This window comes from Sinocyclocheilus rhinocerous, unplaced genomic scaffold (genome assembly GCF_001515625.1).
Source record: "Sinocyclocheilus rhinocerous isolate Xijiao unplaced genomic scaffold, SAMN03320098_v1.1 scaffold19, whole genome shotgun sequence".
NCBI classification, from domain to species: domain Eukaryota; kingdom Metazoa; phylum Chordata; class Actinopteri; order Cypriniformes; family Cyprinidae; genus Sinocyclocheilus; species Sinocyclocheilus rhinocerous.
Window position 1 is genome coordinate 1,800,626 of NW_015638975.1, and position 23,881 is coordinate 1,824,506.

The 23,881-nt window shown below is 37.3% G+C and overlaps 1 protein-coding gene across 6 annotated transcripts in view; it reads right to left on the bottom strand.

Annotated features, from left to right (window-relative positions):
• Positions 1-23,881, bottom strand: part of ccdc102a (coiled-coil domain containing 102A) — an 87,571-nt gene that overhangs the window by 28,082 nt on the left and 35,608 nt on the right. For 4 of the 6 annotated variants that reach the window (XR_001641152.1, XM_016565963.1, XM_016565965.1 and 1 more), the window contains 6 exons: positions 22,560-22,777; positions 22,163-22,271; positions 19,395-19,511; positions 17,690-17,899; positions 3,314-3,484; positions 1,188-1,291 (listed from right to left, as the gene is read on the bottom strand). Coding sequence is in view for 5 of the 6 variants with exons in the window: in XM_016565963.1 (XP_016421449.1) it covers positions 1,188-1,291; positions 3,314-3,484; positions 17,690-17,899; positions 19,395-19,511; positions 22,163-22,271; positions 22,560-22,777 (929 nt within the window). In the remaining variant the exon portion in view is untranslated. Of the gene's footprint in view, positions 1-685; positions 981-1,187; positions 1,292-3,313; positions 3,485-17,689; positions 17,900-19,394; positions 19,512-22,162; positions 22,272-22,559; positions 22,778-23,881 lie in introns of those variants that run through there. The other 2 variants (XM_016565966.1, XM_016565967.1) reach the window with 2 other exon arrangements.

The window sequence follows — 23,881 nt, forward strand, 5'->3', positions numbered from 1 at the left end:
TAATTAATATTGCTATTTAAATATGACAGGCTCGTAACTCGTAAGATATGGGAAATACAGTTGCAAATGGACTTTGCTTTTTCATTTGAAATGTGGCAGTTACTGTCTGTGCGTACGCGAAAAGCGAAAATTCAAACGGTAATGCAAGATTTGCAATTGCATTTAGATTATGTCACAATTTATGCATCCACATATGGAAAACGCAATTGAAAATACAATTTGCAATTCCTTTTGAAAATTGCCCTGAATATTCCTCCATACTTAAAAGTACAAAATTGATAATTTAAATGTTTAGGAACAATTCCCAACTCAGGCTTAGAATTTCATCTGGCAGACAATAAAATGAACAATACATTATTTAAAAATGACAAAAGGACAGATTTATATACAAGGACAAGAACATCACAGAGACATGGGGGTGAGCTCTTTTAACACGGACCAGTAAGTGAATGCCCTAGTAAACCACATAGCAATGCTCTAAAGGCCACCCCAACACCTTAATATCATGCACAGGCAAGCACCTCTACATTACAATTATATTTTATCTCACGGAGTCAGCTATTTTTTTTCTCAACAGTCTGGACAGAATCCAACTGACATCTTTTCCTATACCCATAAAGGAAAGATAACTTTGCACAAATCCAATGTGAAGAACAAAAAATCTGCAAGGCTGCATATTTCCGATAAATGACTTGTGTCGTCACGACAATCTCATAATTGAATCATATGTATCCGCACAGGTGTGAAGTGGAGGAATTATGCAGTGTGAATGTCTTAATCATTAGATGCTTTCCATCAAAGTCCTTCTAAACACCTCCATGCCGACATGCCTATCACTGTTCTCTCCAGCTGTGGGGGGCCTGAGCCCACAACACTGCTTCACGTCTCCCTGTTACTACGGTAACCCACAGCCAGGCAGCTTGGGATTGGCTGTGGGTAGGTGCAAGCCTGAATGCAGGCAGAATAATGAGAGAGTGAGACTGAAAGAGAGAATAAGCTGAGGGAATCATTGACAGTTTACACTATAAACCTGCCATCTTATTCATGATGTTGTGTAACAGAGAAGCTTATCCTGTATTCATTACTGATCAAAAGAGATCTGAACTGAACACAATATTCTCAAATGTACCACACGGTTTACAGAGAGACTGCAGAGTTGGTGGGTGTGCATGTATTTATCTGGTTACCTGGATTGTAGATGCTCCAGCTGAACTTGTAGGTTCTCTGTCTGCTCCACCTGCTCATCCAAAGACCTCTGTAGCTTTCTGGTCTGATTATGAGACTCATCCAACTGAAACGAATGCATAACACATATTTTGGGGATCAAAATTAAGGATGACAAGCAGACCTTGTCTAGTGTGAAAGAGTTTCGGGCCATTTGACGCTGCTGTGTCTTCACTATAGCTTACATTCATTGATCATAGTGCTGGGAGGTTTGACCAAAAATCTGTATCATGGTTTTTTAGGATTCTGGTGGTTTCATGGTTTATCATGGTTTGTCACTTACTGTGCCTTTATATGAATCAGATTATATGAAACATTTGCAGAACCACTGCATTTTAATCACAAAAAACAAACATGCTAAATTATAGTATGAGCAGTTTTTAATGTAAATTAGATTGTATAATTTCAAAAGTTAAAGCAAAAACAGAATGGTCTGACCTTCGCTTTGTGAATATATGCTTAGTAAAATGTATCTGCACGAAACAGAAACAGCAGATGGGCATTATATGGAGGTAAGATGAAAAGAAAATACCATCTAAACTTTTCTGAAGACAGTCAGTTTCAGATACATTCATATAACCCCCCCCCAATTCAGTATTTAGGATCTTCTTCCAATATTTCGCACATGGTGAACAGTAATCTTGCTCTGCCTGCTACAGTATCTTCTTCTCTTTGCGTTCCTCTTTAGCGTTGGTTTATTTGCCCAGTTATTAATAGTTCTCTAACCACTAGTCAAAAGTGTATGCAGTTAACAGGGATCTCCTCTCAATTCACGACGCTGTCTACGTTGCTTTGCCACATGTACTGGCATGCCGGGTTTTTTTTTTTAGAATTCATACCGTGTGCGTAATTTAAACCGCTTTACCGTGTGAACCGGTATATCGCCCAGCATTAATTGATCATATGTCACTAATCCAAATATTATCTAGCTGATGATCAAAATTGTGAAAATAACTTCTGACAGTCCAAAGAGACAGGAAGAATCAGTTGAAAATTATGAAATCAAATAACTGTATGCTATCATTTGCAAAGGTTTTTTTTTATATCTACAGGTGCATCTCAATAAATTAGAATGTCGTGGAAACGTTCATTTATTTCAGTAATTCAACTCAAATTGTGAAACTCGTGTATTAAATAAATTCAATGCACACAGACTGAAGTAGTTTAAGTCTTTGGTTCTTTTAATTGTGATGATTTTGGCTCACATTTAACAAAAACCCACCAATTCACTATCTCAACAAATTAGAATATGGTGACATGCCAATCAGCTAATCAACTCAAAACACCTGCAAAGGTTTCCTGAGCCTTCAGAATGGTCTCTCAGTTTGGTTCACTAGGCTACACAATCATGGGGAAGACTGCTGATCTGACAGTTGTCCAGAAGACAATCATTGACAATCATTAATGTTTTTTGAACATTAAAGCATGTCAACTGTGACGAGTGGGGGCGGGGCCGAGAGCCGTGGGAACGGAGCGAGGCCGGGGGAGGAATTGATTTGAGTACATGTACAGTAAATGAACATACTTTCCAGAAGGCCAACTATTCACTAAAAATGTTTTTTTTATTGAAGTATGAAGTTCTTATGAAGTATTCTAATTTGTTGGTGGGTTTTTGTTAAATGTGAGCCAAAATCATCACAATTAAAAGAACCAAAGACTTAAACTACTTCAGTCTGTGTGCACTGAATTTATTTAATACACGAGTTTCACAATTTGAGTTGAATTACTGAAATAAATGAACTTTTCCACGACATTCTAATTTATTGAGATGCACCTGTATATAATTTCAAATGTTTTAAAACCTAATCACTTTGCTAAAAATGTTTAAATATTAAAATAAACAATAATATACTATAATGTAATGTTATGTAATGTAATATAATATAATTTGGTGATGGGGCCCATGCAAATGTACTAAAGTGAATAAAATGATAAACTATGGTTAAAAAATACTGATCCCTGTATTAGATTGAAAAACCTTATTTTTGAGGCCTGTATTAGATTTAAATAAAAGTACAACAACAAAGAAAACCCCAGAACACACTCAAAGCAATAATGAATATAATTTTGAGTGAATGCTTCGGTTCACCTCATCTTCAGCCTGGCCCAGCTCTTTCTTTAGTTCCTCCACCCTCAGTCGGAGCTTCTTTACTTCCGTCTCGTGCTGCTCCACACGCCGGTTAGCATGTGCCAGCTCGGCCATCTTCTCCTGGTACTGTTTTTTAACCTTGGAGTGGACGTGCCGCAAATCTGCCAGCTCCTGCAAGAGAGCAGATGTATTGACACCAAGCTCCAGATAACAGAATCAAATCATCATTACCAACATTACCATTTTTTGTTTTGTACACTTTGACACAGAATCAATATAAAAAAGTGTGTTTGTGTGTGCTTTGGGAGGGTATCATATACCTTATTGGCTTAACTCATGAATATTAATTAGAGCTATAGCTATATTGGGATAATAGTCTACTGATTGTACTGTACATTCACTGGTATGCAGAAGCTTCTGGCCTGTATTTTTTTCTTTGCACTGCAGTCAAGCAAAACAAAGCTCTCGAATATAATGACTGTTGCCCAAAAAAGTGTAAGGCAATTTCTAAAAGTCTTATAATTTCTACTATATTCCTGCTTAAGACAAAAGGTGCTGTTAGCATTATGAAGTGCTACAAGGAAAACACATTCTGAGCTATCTTCAACAGGCCTAGATCAAAGTAAAGATTTTCACAAGCTATCCTTTTTAGAGAGAGAACGTAGGTCACATAGAGTTGGTAACTTATCAAGTAATGAAAATACAGCCGAGTACCTTCCTAGACAATAATACAATGGGACACGGTGCTTCAGTTCTCATCACAACACAAGAGACTGTGATGGGGAGCCCAAGTCATATCTAATCACCAAATAAAACACCCCATGACCAACTAAGAACATTATGTTGCTAACAGAAGGTGAATTGCCCCCCTATAGTGTTTGTTTTCTCTTAGTATTATTATTTTGCTGCCATGGGAGTCTATTGCAGCTCATAGAGCAGCAGAGTGAAAAGTTTAACACAGTGATTGTTATGTTTGCATAGCACAAAGTTGTGAAAAGTGGCCCACTATGACTCAGAATACAGCTTTCACCATCGTGAAAACCGCCACTAGAAGCTGTGCCCTGATTAGGATCCGGAAACCGCAGCCTCAAGTATTTAAATCAGACAAGACAAACTAACACTGACAATGTCTGCTGTATCCAGGTATTTGTCTAAGTTGATCTTGCGGTCAGACAAGGCATGATGAGGCATCCGAATAGAGGCAGTTCCTGGTATGTGCTGTTCCATAGCCCATATACTGTACCAATCAATGAAGGAAAACAAAGACAAAACAAACTCAAATCAAATAAAGGGTGCCTGTGAAACACACTCTGGATTTTTTTTTGGATTGGATTTTTTTCTGGATTGCTTTTAAATAGTAGAGCACATATTACCTATATACACAGTGCAAGTGAAAAATAAAATACATATTTTTAGTAAAACAAATCTATTAGTGGCATATTGTATATTACATTTTAAATCAGTGCTGAATATCAAACATTTCTATCCAGAACTTTGAGGTGAACATCAAAGTGTTCAAAAAGTGTTTGAGTACGTGTTTTTCTCAATAGATAAAATAATGAATAATTAAAAGAAAAAACAATAAATACATAAAGACCTACATACATCCATATATATATATAACAGCAAACAATAAATTCTAAAGTCCATGTATAATGCAAGAGTTTGTGCTTAACATTTGCAACATATAGTAGTATGGTATGACACAACCACCTCAACAGTTAAGTCAAGTACTTACACATATCTCTAGGTGAGAACTAACCCAGTATGATCTACTTCGTGTTCTGACCTTCTCCCATTTCTGTACACACACAGAGAGCTCACACAAACCTCTCTGTGGCCATAACAGTGAGGAACAAAGAGAGAGAGAGATCCTAGGGACATCGAGGGGGGTGGAAGCCAAAGGGAAGCACCAGAATCCATTAATAATTTAAGAGGATAATCAAGTAGCTAGACAAATCTCATTCATAATGTACCTCCCCCATCACATGAGCAGCCAAACAGTATATTTGTTTTAGAGTGGGAGCACGTATGCACACATACATGGAGATTCATACTTTTTTAGTGTCAATGGTTCAACCTGAATATTTTCATACTGATATGAAAGATTAGACCTTAAAAGATAGTAACAGCATAAGAGGACACAGAAGAATGAAAAGCACACACACACACACTTATACTCTCTAAGCCACCTGGCAGAATGAGAATCCCATGCCGCTGTGTTCTATTGATTTCTGGGTCACTGGAAAGGAGGACAAGATCTACTTGTGTTTTTACTGAGAGAGCCACAGCATAGTTAACCCCAGAGCAAATCACACTGCTCTGTATGTGGACCACATCTCTCAACATGGCCTGCACGTGTGTGGGGTGATCAAAGACTATACAAGTGGTTTTACCAAATCAAAGTCAGTGGGATAATGTTATGTGAGTTTTTCCTTGATATTTTGATACAATAGTTTTTTGAACCATGTTAACAAACCCATTTTTCCCATTCCATCTATATATACAAATTTAGATTATTTTATTTTATATTAATTATTATCATATTATAATATTGCTTGTTTAATTATTATAAGTTTTTAATTAATTTCTTTTCAGTCATTTTGTTCTGGGTTGGTTGTAGAGAGAGTGAAAACTAAATTATGTAAAAAGTATCTGAAAAATAACTGCTATAAACTGTTGAACCAAACACTGGGTAGCATATGCAGCGCTGCATATCTACAAGAAAGACTGACTGATCCCTGATCATGTCAGTCAGATCTTAACAAGAGGCTGTTTTGAAAGATGGTGCTGCGGAAGCTAGATTTGACCTGAAAGCCACCCCTGAGTAAGCATAGTTATCCATTTCATATGTTACTTTTTGAAAGGGTTAAAAAAATAGTGGGAAAAATGTTCAAATACATTTATTTTAAAAAATAAATAAAGAAATTAGTTTACTAAATACTAAAATGACTAAAAACTAAAACTATTAATATAACTATTTATAAAGGTTAAAAACAAATAACAAATGTACATTTAAATTAAATTTAAATGAAAACAGAATTATAAAGCTAAAAGCTAATTAAAAATATTAATAAAAACTACAATAGTATACTCATGCCCCAGCTGCTATACTACTGGCAATTCGCCTGGCCAAACCAAGTACAATAATACAGAAATAAAACAAAATATATATTGACTTATACAGTCAGGTCCATATATGCTTGGAAACGGGGACAATTTTTATTATTTTAGCTGCTGTCCAAATCGTATTCAAGTTACATTTATATTAGGGCTGCACGATAAATCGCATGCGATATTTAACGGACAATCGTTCAGTGTTCGTTCATGTTTTTGTTTCTGTTACGTGATGTAGCGTTGTCTGACTAGGCGAGACGTTGGCTGATGACGTCATCGTTTCAGAAAATATACGGATTTGCGGTCCACACAAAAACGCAAGGGCGGCGTTTTCAGATTTATCCACTCTGGGACCCGGTTTCAAAAAATATCGGTTTCACTCTCCCAAAACGCTGGATCCGTGTGGACGAAACGCCTATACGATACAAAATTTATGCGTATACAGCTAAACGCGTCTCCGTGTGGACGGGGCCTGAGGCATTTGCATTTAGAAGCTGTTGCTCTGAACCCACATCATGTGGTCAAATGAGCTCTCCATGCAGGTGAAATAGACAATTGTTAGGATTCAAAATCAAAACAAATCCATCAGAGAAATAGCAGGAACTTTAGGAGTGGCCAAATCAACAGTTTGGTAGATTCTGAGAAAAAAAGAACACACTGGTGAGCTCAGCAACATAAAAAGGCCTGGATGTCCACAGAGGACAACAGCGGTGGATGATCAGAGAATCCTCTCCATGGTAAAGAAAAACCCTTTCACAACATCCAGAACTTCTGGAAAAGCATTCTTTGGACTGCTGAAATTAAGATCAACCTCTACCAGAATGATGGGGGAAAAAAGTATGGAGAAGGCTCAGAACAGCTCATGATCCAAAGCACACAACATCATCTGTGAAACATGGTGGAGCAGTGTGATGGCATGAGCGTGCATGGCTTCCAGTGGCACTGGGTTACTGGTGTTTATTGATGACGTGACAGAAGACAGAAGCAGCCAGATTAATTCTGAACTGTACAGGGATATACTGTCTTCCCAGATTCAGCCAAATGCCGCAAAGTTTATTGGACAGTGCTTCATAGTACAAGTGGACAATGACCCAAAACATACTGCAAAACAACCCAGGAGTTTTTGAAGGTAAAAAAGTGGAATATTCTGCAATGGCCAAGTCAATCTCCTGATCTCAACCCAATTGAGCATGAATTTCACTTGCTTAAGACAAAACTAAAGGCAGAAAGACCCACAAACAAACAACAACTGAAGTCTGCTGCAGCAAAGGCCTGACGAAGCATCACAAAGGAGGAAACCAAATCTTTGGTGATGTCCATGAATTCCAGTTCCTTGAATTAAAGCTTAAAGTCTGCACGTCAATTTCATCTTGATGGTTTCATTTTAATTCTATTCTGGTGGCATACAGAGCCAAAATTATGAAAATCGTGTCAGTGTCCAAATATATATGGACCTGACTGTAAATCTACAGTTATTTTAAATAATTTACCCAGACACAGGTTGTTTAAAAGACATCAAAACAGTGCTACTCCTGAAAGAAACAACACAATATCAATGCCTCTCACCCAGCTTACAACATAGTTTGTGAAATGACAGACAGTCGGGTAAAAAAAAAGGTCCTTTGGTCATGCAAAACAGTGGTGAAACATTGTATGTGAAGGTAGAAAACTTCAAAGAAAAAAGAGATTAGCATGAGAGACAGAGGGCAGAAACGTCTGAAAAGATGAAAAATACATGTTAAGTGGGAGGAAGGTAAAATTGCAAATGCCACCATATTGGAAAAAAAGGAGCCTGTGATTTAACAGCCTTCTCCACTTAAAAGTTTAATTTTTCATCTGGGGTAATTTGGGCCTAGCCATCTTTGGTGAGTGTTTTGATAGTGAAAGAAAGTGGAAAGAAAGAGGGGGCCGGATGAATAAAACATGCCACGTCTTGATGAATGATCTATGATGCTACAGAAATTGACTGCAGCAGAAGGAAATGGAAAGTGAGAAATGGAAGCCTGGGATATGGGAACAGACACCTGATCAACACATAAAGATTTAGACATACGGTTCGACACACATGGGAATACAACGAAAGGATGTGAAGACAGTGAAATAATATCGAGATGAACGCAAACACACATACGCCCAGAGTAAATGAATAAAGATAAGCGAAGACAGGGTGAGGTTGTACAGCCGCTTGGGGGATGGCTGTTAAATGTTTCCTCCTCACTGGCTTTCAGATCCTGAAATTTGCTTAAACATCTGGCCCACTGCGCTCAGAACACACACCTTGTGACGCTAGACACAATCACATCTCTCTGTCTCTCACTCCCACTCTGAAAGATCAGAAATACACAAACGCACAGTCTTAGAATATTCTATTTCCTTTTCAATTTGCCTTTCATGCAGCAGCAACTGGAGCAGGGAGCAGAGAGGCGAGAGCTTTTTGACACGCTCACCAAATGGTGTGCATCGAGTGGCTTCAATGGCTGCCGCCCATGAACAGCCAGCTATAAGCTTACAAGGCTTTAGCTTGAAATATATAATATTATTTAGTGAATTATATAGCTTTAGCTAAATTATTATGTCAAACTAGTTCTGGCCACTTTGCAGCTCTCTGACATACAGTAGGTTTTATGTATTTCTGGAGCTTAACGCTAACCCAGCCTTTCTTACTCGCATTCAACATAAGAAAAAAGCAAACTCAACTCCTGGTGTGCGTATATATTCACATAAAGATGCCTCACACCCACATAACTAGTTATACAACCCAGCTATGATGGCAGCCAGAGACTGTATGAAGCACAGGATACAGTATGTAATACTCAGGAGAAATCATATCGTTCAATATGTAGGCTGTAGTTAAAAGGGTCAATCGACTGTTAATTTACTCTACAACATTCATTAGCTTGACTATCCTGAAGAAAAAAAAAAGAAAAAAGCATAGTGTTTTTTTTATTTCAAACCATAAAACATTTTAATTATATCAATATAAACTACAATATATATTCTGTATATATATATATACAATTATAGAATTTCACATTTTCATTAAAACATACAACAATACAACAATATAAATGCCATATAAATTATTTGTAATATAAACTATAACATCATTTAATAAATTATATTTAATACTTTTGAGCAAGGATGCAATAATAAAAAGACTCCTGAAAAAGTATCATGGTTTCCACAAAAATATTAAAGAGCGCAAAGGTCATATAAAATTCATTTTAATATAAACAATAACATACATTATTATCATTATTATATAAAGCAAAAATGGCAAACATTTACATAAATTCAAGTCTTTCCCATTTCAAGTAGATAGTAGCAGTATTTGCATGGCTGGAAATAGCTGCTCAGGGGTGTTAAAAATATGGCTGCCAAGGGACTTTGTGGTAGATTAGTGGCTAAAGATCTGGACTAGTAAAATAAGGTTGTAACTCCAAATCCACTAAGTGGGGATCTATGATCTGGAGAGTCCCTATAACCGTGGAGTCCTCAAGCACTGCTCTGGGGGAAATGACATTAGGTTGCTTTACATAAGAAAGTATCGTCTAATGAACACAAACTTCAAGTGCAACGAAAATCCAGCACAACCCCCTGACCCTGCCTTACAGCTATCATTACAGCCGAGGATTAGATCCAGTCTAATAAGACAGCTAAGAGAGAGCGTGGTCTGGGGGCGGGATGCCTCGATGGGAAAATGGGGGCGATGTAGGAGCCGCTGGAGCCATAATGGTTTCTCTGCCAGTTTGTGCCTTCCTAACACTATTTCTCTTGACAGACTGAGAGGACGATTCACTCACTCCAGCTTCACAGTGGGCAAAAACAATGGGCCAGGAGCTATGATAAAATAGTGTCTGTGGCTTTTAGTGGCCCTGACCTGAGAACAGGGAACTGGCCAGGAAAATGGATGTGCCGTCTACAAATAGAATTTGCTGTGCCTTTCAAATGAATGGTGCTTTGTGCGCAATCTACACTGCCTGAATCTAAACTGGAGTTCACCTTAAGAGTCTGTAGGCAGATCGGTGGTTTTAACAAGCAACCTTACAGACAGGGTCCAAAATTAACACGTGCTAAATCAAGTAAAAACCAAATGCAAGGCACCCACCACTTGGCTAATCACTTCATTAGGAACTGCCACATAATGCTGCAAGTAACACACTGACCTGTTCTGTTTGTCACAATTATTAAAGGAAATTATTTTAAAAATTAATAAATAAGAAATAAATTAAATATTTCCAATTTTAATAATGAAATAATCACACACACACACATTCAAGAAAATTCTAATAATTAATAAATAAATTACAAAAAACATTTAAATTCTAAGTAGGGCTACCCTTGACTAAGGATTTTTCTGGTCGACTAGTAGTTGTTCATTTGAAGCATTAGTCGACTAATCGCACGTTTATTAATAAACCATTTAAATCATCATAATGAGCCTTTAATTGCCTACATAGTCTAATAAGCGCACAAGCGCACGCATAAAGCTTGCCACAGCGCACCGGCGAAAGTAATGATTATGAATGTGTCAGGGAAAAACAGTAAGGAGAGTGCATTAACATTTTAATAATTTGATAAACTAGTGCTTTCTTTGTTTTCAGATTAAGAGATGAAGTAGGCGACACTGACTCGTCATCTCTGCAGTAGTGATGCGCCTGTATGCGTGTTTCATATGATTACATAATTTGAGAATATTTGTTTTACATTTGAATTGGTTCATTTGAAATCCTTATTTTACAAAAGCGCACTGTGTTTTGTTATTATTGTGAGTGCACACAAATAAACGTAGAGTCTTTACAGATTTGAAAGATGTATTACTCTTATCTGTATGACCAAAAATGACGGAGTATTTTAAGAGCAAGTGAGTGCACCGGCGCCTCCATCTGTCCTGCAGTGAGAGCGCTACTGTTCAGCTTCCACAGGCAGACACTTAAACATCGCACATTTCTCTGGGTTAAAATTAGATTGAGCGGCCATGTAAAGTTGCTAATACTTACATATTTCAGATGATAAGCCATATTTGAGGTCGATGAATTCGCCTGTGGATTTTTTTTCTGCGACTAATAAAATTTTAGTTCGACCAAGCCTCTTCTGGTCGACTAAGGATTTGTCGACTAATAGGGGGCAGCCCTAATTATAAGTATTACAATTCTTTAAATTAATTATAATTTAAGAAATTACAATGTGTTTTATGTGTATTAAGCAATTCTCAGCACTTGTAATTAGAGTATATTACATTTAATAATATTCATAATCAGGTTAGAGTTACTTTTTTATTGATTACTTGATTACATATTCACATAATGGCAGTAAATCATTCATAACTGATTGATTCCCCCTAATTCTTCTTTTTCACATTCGCATGTTTACAGTTCAGTGTCACTTAATGGTCTCATTGACATGCAGGTAAACAAATATTTCTATTTTTAGTGTTTAAATTATTTTTATTTTACAATTTTATGATTTAATAAAAAAAATTTTTTTTTTTATCAACTCACAAACCCACTGCAGTTCTTTATTAAGCCCAGTTTGGGAAACCCCGGTGTAATGTAATGTTTAATGCATTTTATGATGTTGATATCAAAATGTATTTTCTTTTCTCTTTGCTTTTTTATATCAATATTTTACTTTTAATGATGCCTGAAAAAAGTTAGATTAAAAAGCAATCTAAAAGTAATCTGAAAAGTAGTCAGAATACATTACCTAAAATGATTAACCTAATTTACATTACTAACTACAATTTTCATCATGTAATCTGTAATCAGTAACAGTTTACAATTTGTTAACTATTACCAGCACTGTATATTTATAATACAAAAAATAAAAATTGTGGTAACTAAGAAATGTTTATAGCCAGTAAATGCTCTCGGTTCATTGGTGTGGAAAGATTTCACTGCTCACAGAGGATTGTAGTATAGATGTGGAATTTCACCCTATTACTTAAAGTTATGAATTTAGAATACCATTTATGCACAGTATTTGAAATAGGTTAGACAAAGCTTCATTAAAATGCCACAAGACAGACCTTGACCCTTTGCTGAAGAGCTGAGCTGGTAATGTTGGTGCACTGCTGTAGGGATTCTTGAAGCAATACATTGCAGCATGCAAGAAAAGCCTCATTCTGACTACACAGCACCACTTGAAACATCACATGATCTTTAACCCGGACATCAGATTTAAAGTGAGACTATTTTTACCTGATCTAGCCCTTATCCTTTCCTCATTCAATCCTGAGGTTCCAATTACTTTTTCCTTTGCTTCCCTTCTCTGTTTCTCACTCTTCTGTCACCTCTTCCATTCAACCTCTATGTCTCACCTTCATTACCTCCATACAATTTCACAGCGCGGATCCATTGTCCTCTGTGATTGTATTGTCCATCCGTCCATCCACCCCCCCCTCCCTCACAATCTCTCTATTGTAAGTGAGATGAACACCGCACTCTCTTTCGGCACATTATCCTCATATCGTCATCCTCATCAGTCTCTCTCCCATTTTTTTTGCAGAGTGCTTCTGTTTAACCTTCATTTCACCTCCCCTACTTTTCTCTCCTATCGGTCCTGAGAGAAGGCTTTTTTGCTGACCGAGAGCTCTCTTGATAAAAAAAAAAAAAGCCCTGGACCCAGACATCGGTATAAGAGCTGCTCAACCCTTACATATCAATGTCTAGGCTTATACATCTTAATTTAAAATGTTCTGAATCTACAAATATGCAAATCTGGAAAAAGATTTCCCTTGAGCTCAGATCCTCAACGGATTTGTCAATGAGAAATATAGAGGGAAAAAAACCCTTGGATCATTCAGTTAACGCATTCCACACACTTTCTACAGCACATTCCACACATACATACGTCCACCTTGTCGTTTGTCCCTTTGGGTTAGACAGTGGGCTGTAGATCAGCATTAATGGCATGCTGTCAGTGCTGGCTAACTGGGACATCAGCCTCAGTGGCTCATAAATAAGCCATAGCAGTAGGTGCTAATGGGTTCATTTAAACTCAGACTTGCGCTAACAGGCCTCCGCTGACTGGCGTGGGATCATGGGACAAATGACTAATGTGGGAACACACGGTCATGGTCCCAACACATAGGAACTCTACAAACACAGTGAACAGACAACAGCATAACATTAAGGAGACAAGGAGTTCAACCAAAAGTGAAAATTGTCATTATTTTCATAGAAGATATCTGAAGACAACATCGGACCCCATTAATTTTCATTGAAATCATTGAAAAAAAAAAACATTTTCCTGTTCCACACAATTAAATTTAACTCTTTGGTGAAAAACTAAAAACTAAAAATATTTTCATGAATTGAAATACAGCTAAACTACATTTGTCTGTTTAGTTGAGCAGTCTGACATATCAATTTCTTCCTCAACCAATGGCATAAGTTTGAGGAAAGAAACTTGTTTGGAAAAAGTTATTTTTCCAAATCCATTTTGTTATTGCATGTGGTGCAGAAATTATACACTTCACCTTTAAGCTTTTGCATTGCATAAAAATTGAATAATCATAAACAATTTAGGGGACAAAGTTAGAGGAATGAGAGCTGGCAATAACTGATGGATGAAAATTTAAAAAATGGGAGAAAAATGTGCGTGAGACACCTCAATCAGTAAAGGGCGACCCCTGTGAGAAAAACACAGCAGGCCCAAATGGAAAACCTTTTGAGAAGCAGCCCAGAACCTGAAAGGCAAGACAATTCATTTCACACTGGCTTACTCCAGATGTAGCACACTGCTGATTTACACACACACACTCGGACACACACTGTTTCATATGCTGCTTCCAAAACCAGAGAGGCAAAACAGAGCACATGGGCTCCCACATTGGCTGTCAATACGGTTTACTGCATTTCCATCAGAAAGTGGGAGCAACAGCAGCAGATGAGCAGCCAATATAGGCTCATTAATCATTGTGACTGGTGAATGAACTCTGTCTCTATGCCATCAGAGCAGGAGGGATAAACACCTGTGTGGATGAGCAAGCGGCTGGCCAGATGTTGAAGGAGTTTAAGGAGAGATGTTGAACAGAACGTTAAGAGCACATCTGTATATGGAGAGAGAACGAGACAGATGACAGTACTCACAGATGATGTGTTTTTCCATGAACTTCAAAACCTTTTGATCAAGTATTTTGCTTTTATGCTTGAAATAAATTTAGTAGACAATCGTAAATTCAAATTGTGCCTACATATTTTTATAAATATATATTACTGCACAAAACTTCAATAGATGTAAACTAACTTGCCATTTAATCAGATTAAATCAGATTAAATAATAATAAAAATAAAAGATTATAAATATTAAAATTTGAATAGCAGTTTTCACATATACAATACAACTCAAATGGCTTCAAAGATCAGAAAAAAAAACATTTTTACAAAATAAATGGGAATAATTAAAATAAAAATATATAAATGCAAATCGTGCCTGTACATTTTTTAATATAATAAAAGTAATATATATAAATATATATAAAACTATAATAAAATTGTTTTTCTTTATTACTTCACTACACAATTCCCATACTTCCATTTATGTTCTTCCTTAGATATAATAATAATAATAATAATAATAATAATAACAACAATAACAATAAAATTATTTGGATAGCACTTTTCTTGCATAGAATGCAGGTTAAAGAGCTTCACAGATTATAATATAAAAACACTAACAAATCTTAAAAAATATAGTGAGCCTATGACTTCATTATTAACTTTATTACTACATTCTACATTTGATAAGATATTATAATATGGTTTATCAAACATTTGACTAGTAGTGTGAATGATCTGCTGAGAGAGTAATGGAAAAATTACGAAAGGAGTGAGACCGGGAGAGATAAAAAAAAAAAAAAAGTATGGTATTAAACTGACCTTCAGAAAGACAAACTTCTCTTTGATCTGGGAGCAAGAGACAGACTTTAACCCCAGTTCAAAGCTTGCCTACTCTAGACTCAACAAACCCTTTAGGAATAAAAAAAAAAAAGTCCAGCCTGTTTTGCTAACGTTCCTCCAGCTGGATGGAGGCCTTCTCATTTTATTTCTGTTTGTTGAAACACAAGCGTCATCATGTATTAGCCCCACACAAACACGCTTTGAAGTTTGTAAGCAGTCACGCACCCAAACAAAACCATGAGTCCCAGATCAAAACACATAGAGAGACAACAGCAGAACCAATAGCAGAACTTCCACCTGCACGATTCACCTGGAGCCTTTTTGATGTGTGTGTGTGTGTGTGATATGTCGACCTGCAGCTGCATTTGTGCAAGCGGCACTGTCAGTGTCAGACTGAGAGCTCTGATTGAGCCTCGGCCAACCCGATGAATCCCTTTCAAATCAACATGTAGCCTTCCAGATGGGCACCAGTCACTATGTTATAACGGGCCATGATCCAGGCCTAAAGGTAGGGATGTTCAATTAAACTTCAAAACTTTAAATTCCATTCTTAAGTCCAAAAAACTAAGTAAGCATAAGAAACTTTTTTTTTTTTTAAAACATAAAAAATGTTAATGATTGTAAACTTTTGACCTATGGGGTGAAAACGTATTTCTTTATGCATTCATTACTTCATGCAATAATTCACACTACCACTCAAAAGTCTGGAATCGTTAAGATTTTATTTATGTTTCTGAAAGAAGCTTACCAAGGCAGCATTTATTTAATCAAAGATACAGTGAAAACAGTAATATTTTGAAATATTATTACACTTTCAAATAACTGATTTCTATTTTAATATACATTAAAATACAATATATTCCTGTAATGCTGTAAAGCTGAATTTTCAGCAGTCATTACTCCAGTCTTCAGTGTCACATGATCCTTCAGAAATCCTATTAATATGCTGATTTGGTTCCTTAAAAAGGCACAATATGTAAGATTTTTTTATTAAAATATCCAAATGTGTGTGTATATATACATATATACAGGATTTTATTAACTTGCATAACTTCACCAGACCTACAAATCTCAATTTTAAAATTGCCTGACATTTCAAAGTTTTCCCATGTCTTGAGCACAAAGACACTACTAATGAGTGACCGAGGTTTATCCACACAATCAAATCCATATTTCATTTCTCATAGGGATGCCAAACACCAGAAAGCCACACACACACACGCACAGGAAGTAGCCATTGAGCCCCATTCCCAATCTTCTGCACATGCTGGGTTTAACAGCAAATGTGACAGTATGCATCAATCTACGGGTGGGAGCCGAAGGAAACGTGGTAGAAAGTGCGAAAGCAACTGGAGCGGGATATGATTTCAGTATCAATCACACTTTGTTCTTTTTGTCAGTGATGGTGCATCGTCCTCAGTGCGCCGTGGCCTGTTTCTCCGCTCCTGTCCTCATCGATCCATTTGCTTCAACAGCTCCTGAGCAAGCTCATCAATCTCTCTGTGTTTCTCTCCCAGACTGCAGGCCACCGGCCACTATCAGGACATCACTTGTGTGGGAATGTGCAACAGCATGCGGACACAGTCACACTCACACACAAAAATGCAACACCCTTCTCAGATGGCCATATGTTGTGCATTTAACAAATAAGCCAACACATTGAGCCTCGCATGCAGGGATTACATGTCCGTTTCCTGGCACAATATCCTTTTCCCCTTGTTACTGGTTTAATTGACATGCTAAGCTCACTCTTACCCCTTTTCTCTCCATTCCTTTCCCTTCAGCATACCTCTCACCTCTAAAACAACTCTCTCTGCTCATATTCATCTCTCCTTCTTCACCACTCTCTTTAAATCTTTCCTACTTTCAAGGCAGGAGTGAGAGAGCAGGTGAGCGAGTGATTTACAGCGTCTATATGAAGGGAGCTTTGGATCACTTCATAAATCTCTGGCTGCACTAATGGCCGCTCATAAGGGCTCTGGCCATAAGTGTCTGGATTTCCTGACACACTATTTTAATAGAGCCTCAATAGCATCTTACCAACACACACACAGAACAACTTTCTCAGCACAGCCAATATACAACATAAGATCAAAAATAGAAACTGTGTGGCAGCTTTTGCACAAATCCACGGTCATGCAGTACAGGATCTGATGGATATGGCCTCTTTACCTCAGTGACACTGCCTGGATTTATTGTAGGAAGAGGCTCAGATGTTTTGCAAACTGCTACCACACTTCATCCATCTTTCCAATGCTGTACAGCAGAATCAGAGCTGATGCTGAGAAATGCTTACTGATAGGTTTGTGATTATTTGTCTGAGGTTAGTGTGCAGACGGCGCTCTCAGTCTCTCACCTTGTTCCTCTCAAACAGCTCACATTGGATGGTCTTGAGGTCGGTGTCCAGGGCGCTGGCGGCCTGCCTGCGTTTGCGTGCCAGCTGCTCCTCCAGGTCTTCCATCTGGGCGCGCAGCTTTTTGTTTTCCCTCTCCAGAGCCAGCTTTTCCGTCTCCAGACGCTCCCGACGACCCCACTCTGCTGCGTTCTCCACCTGCAGACGTTCCATCTGCACACACACACACACAAATTCAGTAAGATAGTGAGGAAAGAGGGAGAGAGACAACACATTACAAAACAAAAAGTTAACAAGGACAATAATAAAGTAATTTTGAATGTAAAGGCTTACTCCCAACATGAACAAATTTTTTGCACAAAATTTTTGCATAATTAACTAAAAAACAACATATTCATCACTCCGTAACACTTTACACTGAATGTAATGTTTACAATGGTCTAATACTTTTTTCATGGAACATAGATGATTGGATTGGATTAATTTATTTATCCATGTCTATACACCACAGTTTGTGGTCAGTAAGCTTTTTTATGCTGAAAGAAGTCCTCTATGCTCACTAAGGCTGCATTTATTTGATTTAAAATACAGTATAACAGTAATATTGCAAATTATCAAATTATTAAACATTAAAATAACTTTAAAAAATGTTTTTAAATATAGTTTTATTGTTCATGTAGGAATTTCCACCACTTTTTCATGCACAATGCTTCTATTTTCTATTTTTTATTCTGTTATATTCAGTACATGAATATATAAAATGACACTTTGAAATCCACACAAAAAAATGTTTTATGATGTAGGTTTAGGTATCCAAACCAGCTTATTAAGCTGCTTTGGAACAATTTGTATTGAAAGAAGCACTATTCAAATAATCTTAAATGAATTTACTGCAGTGTTCACAGGAAAACAGTTTTTGTTGCACTTGGTCTAACTAAAATATACTAAAATGTCTGAAAACTTCTAATGCAAATACTGTGTGCAAAACTTGAAATACATAAAATATGAAGAGACAGCACATCGCTTGCGTATCAGGAAGGACTAATGCTGCATTAGCACACAGGACACCTATTAGCCCAGAATGATGTTGAACTTAAGTGAAGGGCTCTCCATGATTTCCCAGTTCTGACCTGCTGCTAAAAGCAGTTTAATGGGAAACCATCTCTTCCAGATTCACCTTAAGTGCTGGCTGACTTTCCTGGCATACCCCAAACTCTCTCCAGACCAACTAGTCATTAATATTTCTATAATGTCATTTGACTGCTGATATGAGGCAGTGCCAGAGAAACGCCTCGATTCCTGAGGACAGAGATGAAGGGAGGTCACTGTGGGGTTTTGGAGATGAGGGGATGCAAAGGATCTGAGCCGACACACGGAAGTGGCGGCGCTCTTTAAGGAACCCATCAAAGTGCATAATGTCACTCTCTCCTGCCAGGTTAATCTCAGCAACACCCCCCTGCTAACACTGCATGCTGGGAATGTGTTAGAGCAGCGTTCTGTCATTACGCCAGCTTGACGAACAGAGGGACGCTTTGCCTGGTGTCGTGCTAGTCGAAACGCAGGAAGACAGCGGATGGATGTTTAAAGCCCTAAGGGTGTTTAGCTTTGATGTAGATCACAGTGTGTGTCCTGGGGTGACACCGGACCGGCTGGGCCATGCAAAACAGTGCAGTATGGGTAGGAAACAGAAAATGTACATGCGTTTCACCTCTGTACGGAGCTCTGCCAGTTTTTTGTCCATGCTGGTACGAGCCCCCAACTCGTCCTCCAGATCTTCAGACATGCGGCCCAGCTCATCTTGATGCACCTCTTTCAACAAGTTCAGCTGCGTGAGAGATCGAAAAGACAGAGAGAGTCAGCCTTTTATCTCGGAACTTCTGATCTTGAGTAAAACTTTCTTTCCTTTGCTTTGTTAGAGATAATCTATGGTATTCAAATAAACTACTCTGTCTGACTACGCCAAACTACGCAATACTCTGAAGATGCCATTGGTATTCAAACAGATTTAACATTCTGATTGTGAATGAGTCTGGTTTTTAAACTCATTTCACAGTTGATGAAACTCTGTGAAACTGCGCTCATTTTATACGACTTGTACCGACATTCTGCGGCAATACGGTCTAGCACATTTGCCATTAAGGGAAAGGGGCACTACGGTCAAAGTCTGATCTCTCAGCAGCGTCTCACACTCGACGCACTGTGACTCAAACTCAGTGATTAACATTCGCTGCAGGTCGTGAGCTCACACAACTGGGCTGGGGACAGGCAGCTCATCTATTAAACTACTGAGTGTGGCGCACACTCTCTTCCTACTCATCATCTCATGGTATTCATGCACATCCTTAGGGGCTGAGGTTATTAAAAAGAGAAGCACATCTCTTCCTACTCATCATCTCTCTACTATACGCCTATGACGAGGTCTAGGTGTATGATGGTGAATCAGTCCCTTATTCTCCCTGTGGAAGGCTTGTATTGAGAGTGAAAGTTTCCCTGGGCCCAATCAGTGCAGCTGTCTTTCATAAAATTGCCTGACTGAAAGAAATCCTGAGAAGCAAAGTCTAATCATTCATGAACAATGCCAGACTGCCTCGATCATGTGTAACAACTGCCCCCTGGTGGTGCTCTATCAGAGATGCATCCATTACAGCACCCTATACCATTGTAAATATTAATTTTATTTAGTATGGATATATTTGACTGAATTAATGCTCCTAATGATCTTTAAAAAGTTTCTGATTAAATACTTGAATTTTGTTTAAAAAAGCAAAAAAAAAAAAAACACAATCACACATCATTACAAATATAAGTTTGTGTTTATGTATATTGTTAGCAAGACATTTTGAAAGCCTTGACAGAATTCATGCTTGTATACAATTAAACAAAATATAGATACAACAGGTTCACACAACTTACTAAAACTTAGTTAAAAAAAAATACACCACCATCGGAAAAGAAAAGTTTGTCAGAATTGGTTTTTTTTTAAAGAAATTAATACTTTTTATTACAGCAAAGATACATTTTATTGATCAAAATTGATAAAATTCTATTTCAAATGAATGCTGTCCATTTAAACTTTATATTCATCAGAAAGAAAGAAAGAAAGAAAGAAAGAAAGGTTTAAATATCACAGTAAAACCTCTAAAAGTTAGTGGTTCTCAATTGGAAAATATCAATTAGCCGAATTGCTTTCAAATTTAATAATAACAAATATTTATTGAGCATTTCTTGAGTTCTGTTTAAAAGGGAATTACATTATAAAGTTAGAAGAAAGAGTGCAGAACAACTAACAACAACAAAAAAGTCCAGGGACAAAAATATATAAAACCGTTGTAGACTTTTTCAGATTTTGGTTAATGCATAATTCTGTTTATTGCATAGTTTTGATGATTATTATTTTTATTTTCCACATTTTAGAAAAGTAGCAAAGAAAGGGTAGGTGTGTCCAACTTTCTGCCAGTTATTATGTCTCTGAAGCACATATGACTGTATTTGGAGGATATTGTAAGGCTAGAATATGACATCTGGAAGTGAAGGTGAAGTACTGGGTTTTGATGAAAAGAAGCACTCCACCAGAGCACTCACCCCAGTGCACTCACCATGCATTCTTCCTACTGATGAAAGCTCTGACTATAAATTGCCCAGAGGAAATTGGACAAAAGGCCAAGGATTTCATGCTCTTTTAACACGGAATTGCTGGAGATCAGTTCCTCATGAGAATATCATGTGTTAATGTTCCTGGCTTCAGCAATTTTTCTGTTATTTGTAAATCAAACACGACCCACAAATAACAAATACAGCGTTGAAGCCAGAATCCTAATGTTGACAATTAAGGCTCAGCAATTGGTGTCTTGACTTGATGCCCAAAAGCAAAAACAAATTGCTTAAAATACCATAATTCAATAAATGAAGCCAGTAAGTTAAATGTTCCACAGCTGCTACAAAGCTATTTGGCTTTGAGTTTAATTTATTGCAGGTTCCTGAAGAATTATTTTCATGATACACTAGGCTATATGATTTAGAAAAAAAAATTCGGAATAGTTTTTTTCCAACTTTTTTGACAATATTCAATATATCTCAATATTTATAACTTTATATATTTATGACTGCACTGAAATGAACCAAAAGGGTGATTTTTTGCAATCAGAGGAATTATAATTCCAATCTAACAGTCATTGTTACTCAGTAGATTCACAATATTTAATGCATATTATAAATCTAGTTAAAACTAATCAAGGCATGTTTTCCACACCATTTGTCACTAAATGAACACAAGGTTATAATGTTGCTTGATTTTACATCACCAGAAATATCACCGCAAATATATGAGGAACATTCTATCATTCATCCCTAACAGGCACACCACTTTAAGACAGAGTCTGCCAGGAAAATAAAAATGGGGTTATGTTGCTCTGATTTGAAATGATTCTTCATTGCTGTATTGCATCTTGTAAAAGTCTACAGAATAAGCTTCCTCACCTGTTTTAGGGCCTCTTGTTTGCTCTTGTTCAGTTCCTCATATTTGAGCTTCCATTGGCTCAGCTCCACCTCCAGCTTCTCGATGTTCTTAATGAGCGCATGCTTATCCCTGACAGAGACACATGACATGTTTGACATGCACAACATAAATCATCATCATCATCGAGTCCAAACAGACTGTTCTCAAAAGTTCTAGTCTACTGAGATGCCTCCAGTGGGTGATTTCTACAAAGTCAGCATAGATGTATCCTTCACTGTATATCATAGGTGGTGAAGGATACATCTATGTTGACCCTGTCATTTTTATGAGAAGCTCTAAAAGGCCTTTGATTTCATTTGTTGAGGTCTGGTCTGTTTCATGCATGTGTTGTTTTCCACCTGGACAATGATCTCTTACTCTCGTTCTTTCAGCAGGACTTTCTGGGACTCATCCAGGCGTAGCTGGAGAGCGTTTAGCTTGCTAGAGTCCTCCTCCAGGGCAGCCAGATCCTCCCACAGCAGTCTGCTCCGGTCCTGTCGACTGAGAACTGAGCGCAAGCTACTGGCACTGCGAATGTCCCAAGAGTCTGGAGCCTCTGACTTTGCCCTGAGAAGAGCCTCCAATAACTCCAACTCCTGACACAAAGAAAGAAAGAAGAAAAAAAAGCAAGAAAGAAAGCGAGAATTTTGAATATCACAGTTAAAATACTTCTAAACACTAGTGATTCTAAACTGGAGGGCCATAGCACAAAAAAAAAAAGAGTCTGTTCAGACACAGTCTCAAAAAATTAAATTAAATTAAATTAAATTAAATTGTTACAAATACAGAGGAGACAAAGTTATTATAGATTGAAATAAAAAATCTGAAAGTTTTTTTTTTTAGATTTGTTTGACACTTTTTTACTTTTGTAAATAAACTAACTGTAAATACGAAGAGTTTCTCTTCTTAAAATGTAACTGACACTTAATCAATCAAACAACCAATATATATTGACATCAAATTAATTTGCTACTTGGCAGCAGCTGGTCAAAAGATGGCAATAAGGAGAGGTTGCGTGACATGCCTTCATCCTCGAAGACCATAAGCAAAATTGCATAAAGAAAACTGAACCCAGACTAAAACATTTAGGAGCTCTTTTACAAACAAGGATAAACAATGAGAGTCTAATATTTTAACTTAAAATTACATAAAGATTTTTAAAAACATTTTTGTTTAGTTTTGTACGATAAACAATTCTCATACTGTGTTGACTTGCCAGTCGACGTCCAATGCACAACAAAGGTTGTGAAGCGAAACCAGCTGAGAACTGCTGCCATAGTCAATGTTCCAAGACAAAGTGAAAAACAAATGCAAAACATAAACAACAAAAAAACCCAAGACTTTCATGTTTTCTTTTTCTCCTTATTAAACCAAACCACAGAAGAGGCATTTTCTCTGTCATTCACATAACAAATATCACATTGCACCTTTCCCTTATTTCCTGTGTGCATGAATGAAATTCACAAGCTCTTTGGAGAAGCAATAAAAAACGGCTTTACAGTTCAATGCACCATCCTTCCTACACACAGTAGGGATTACATATCAAAGACATGGGCCTCAGGAGACAGAAATGAGACACTAAACATGCTGCGATCCCAGAACGGCCACAGTTGAGTAACTGAGATAAAAGCGCAATGACACCACCCTGCCACCAGGAGGAACCAAACGCATACTAATACAGATAGAGTTCTACATGTGGA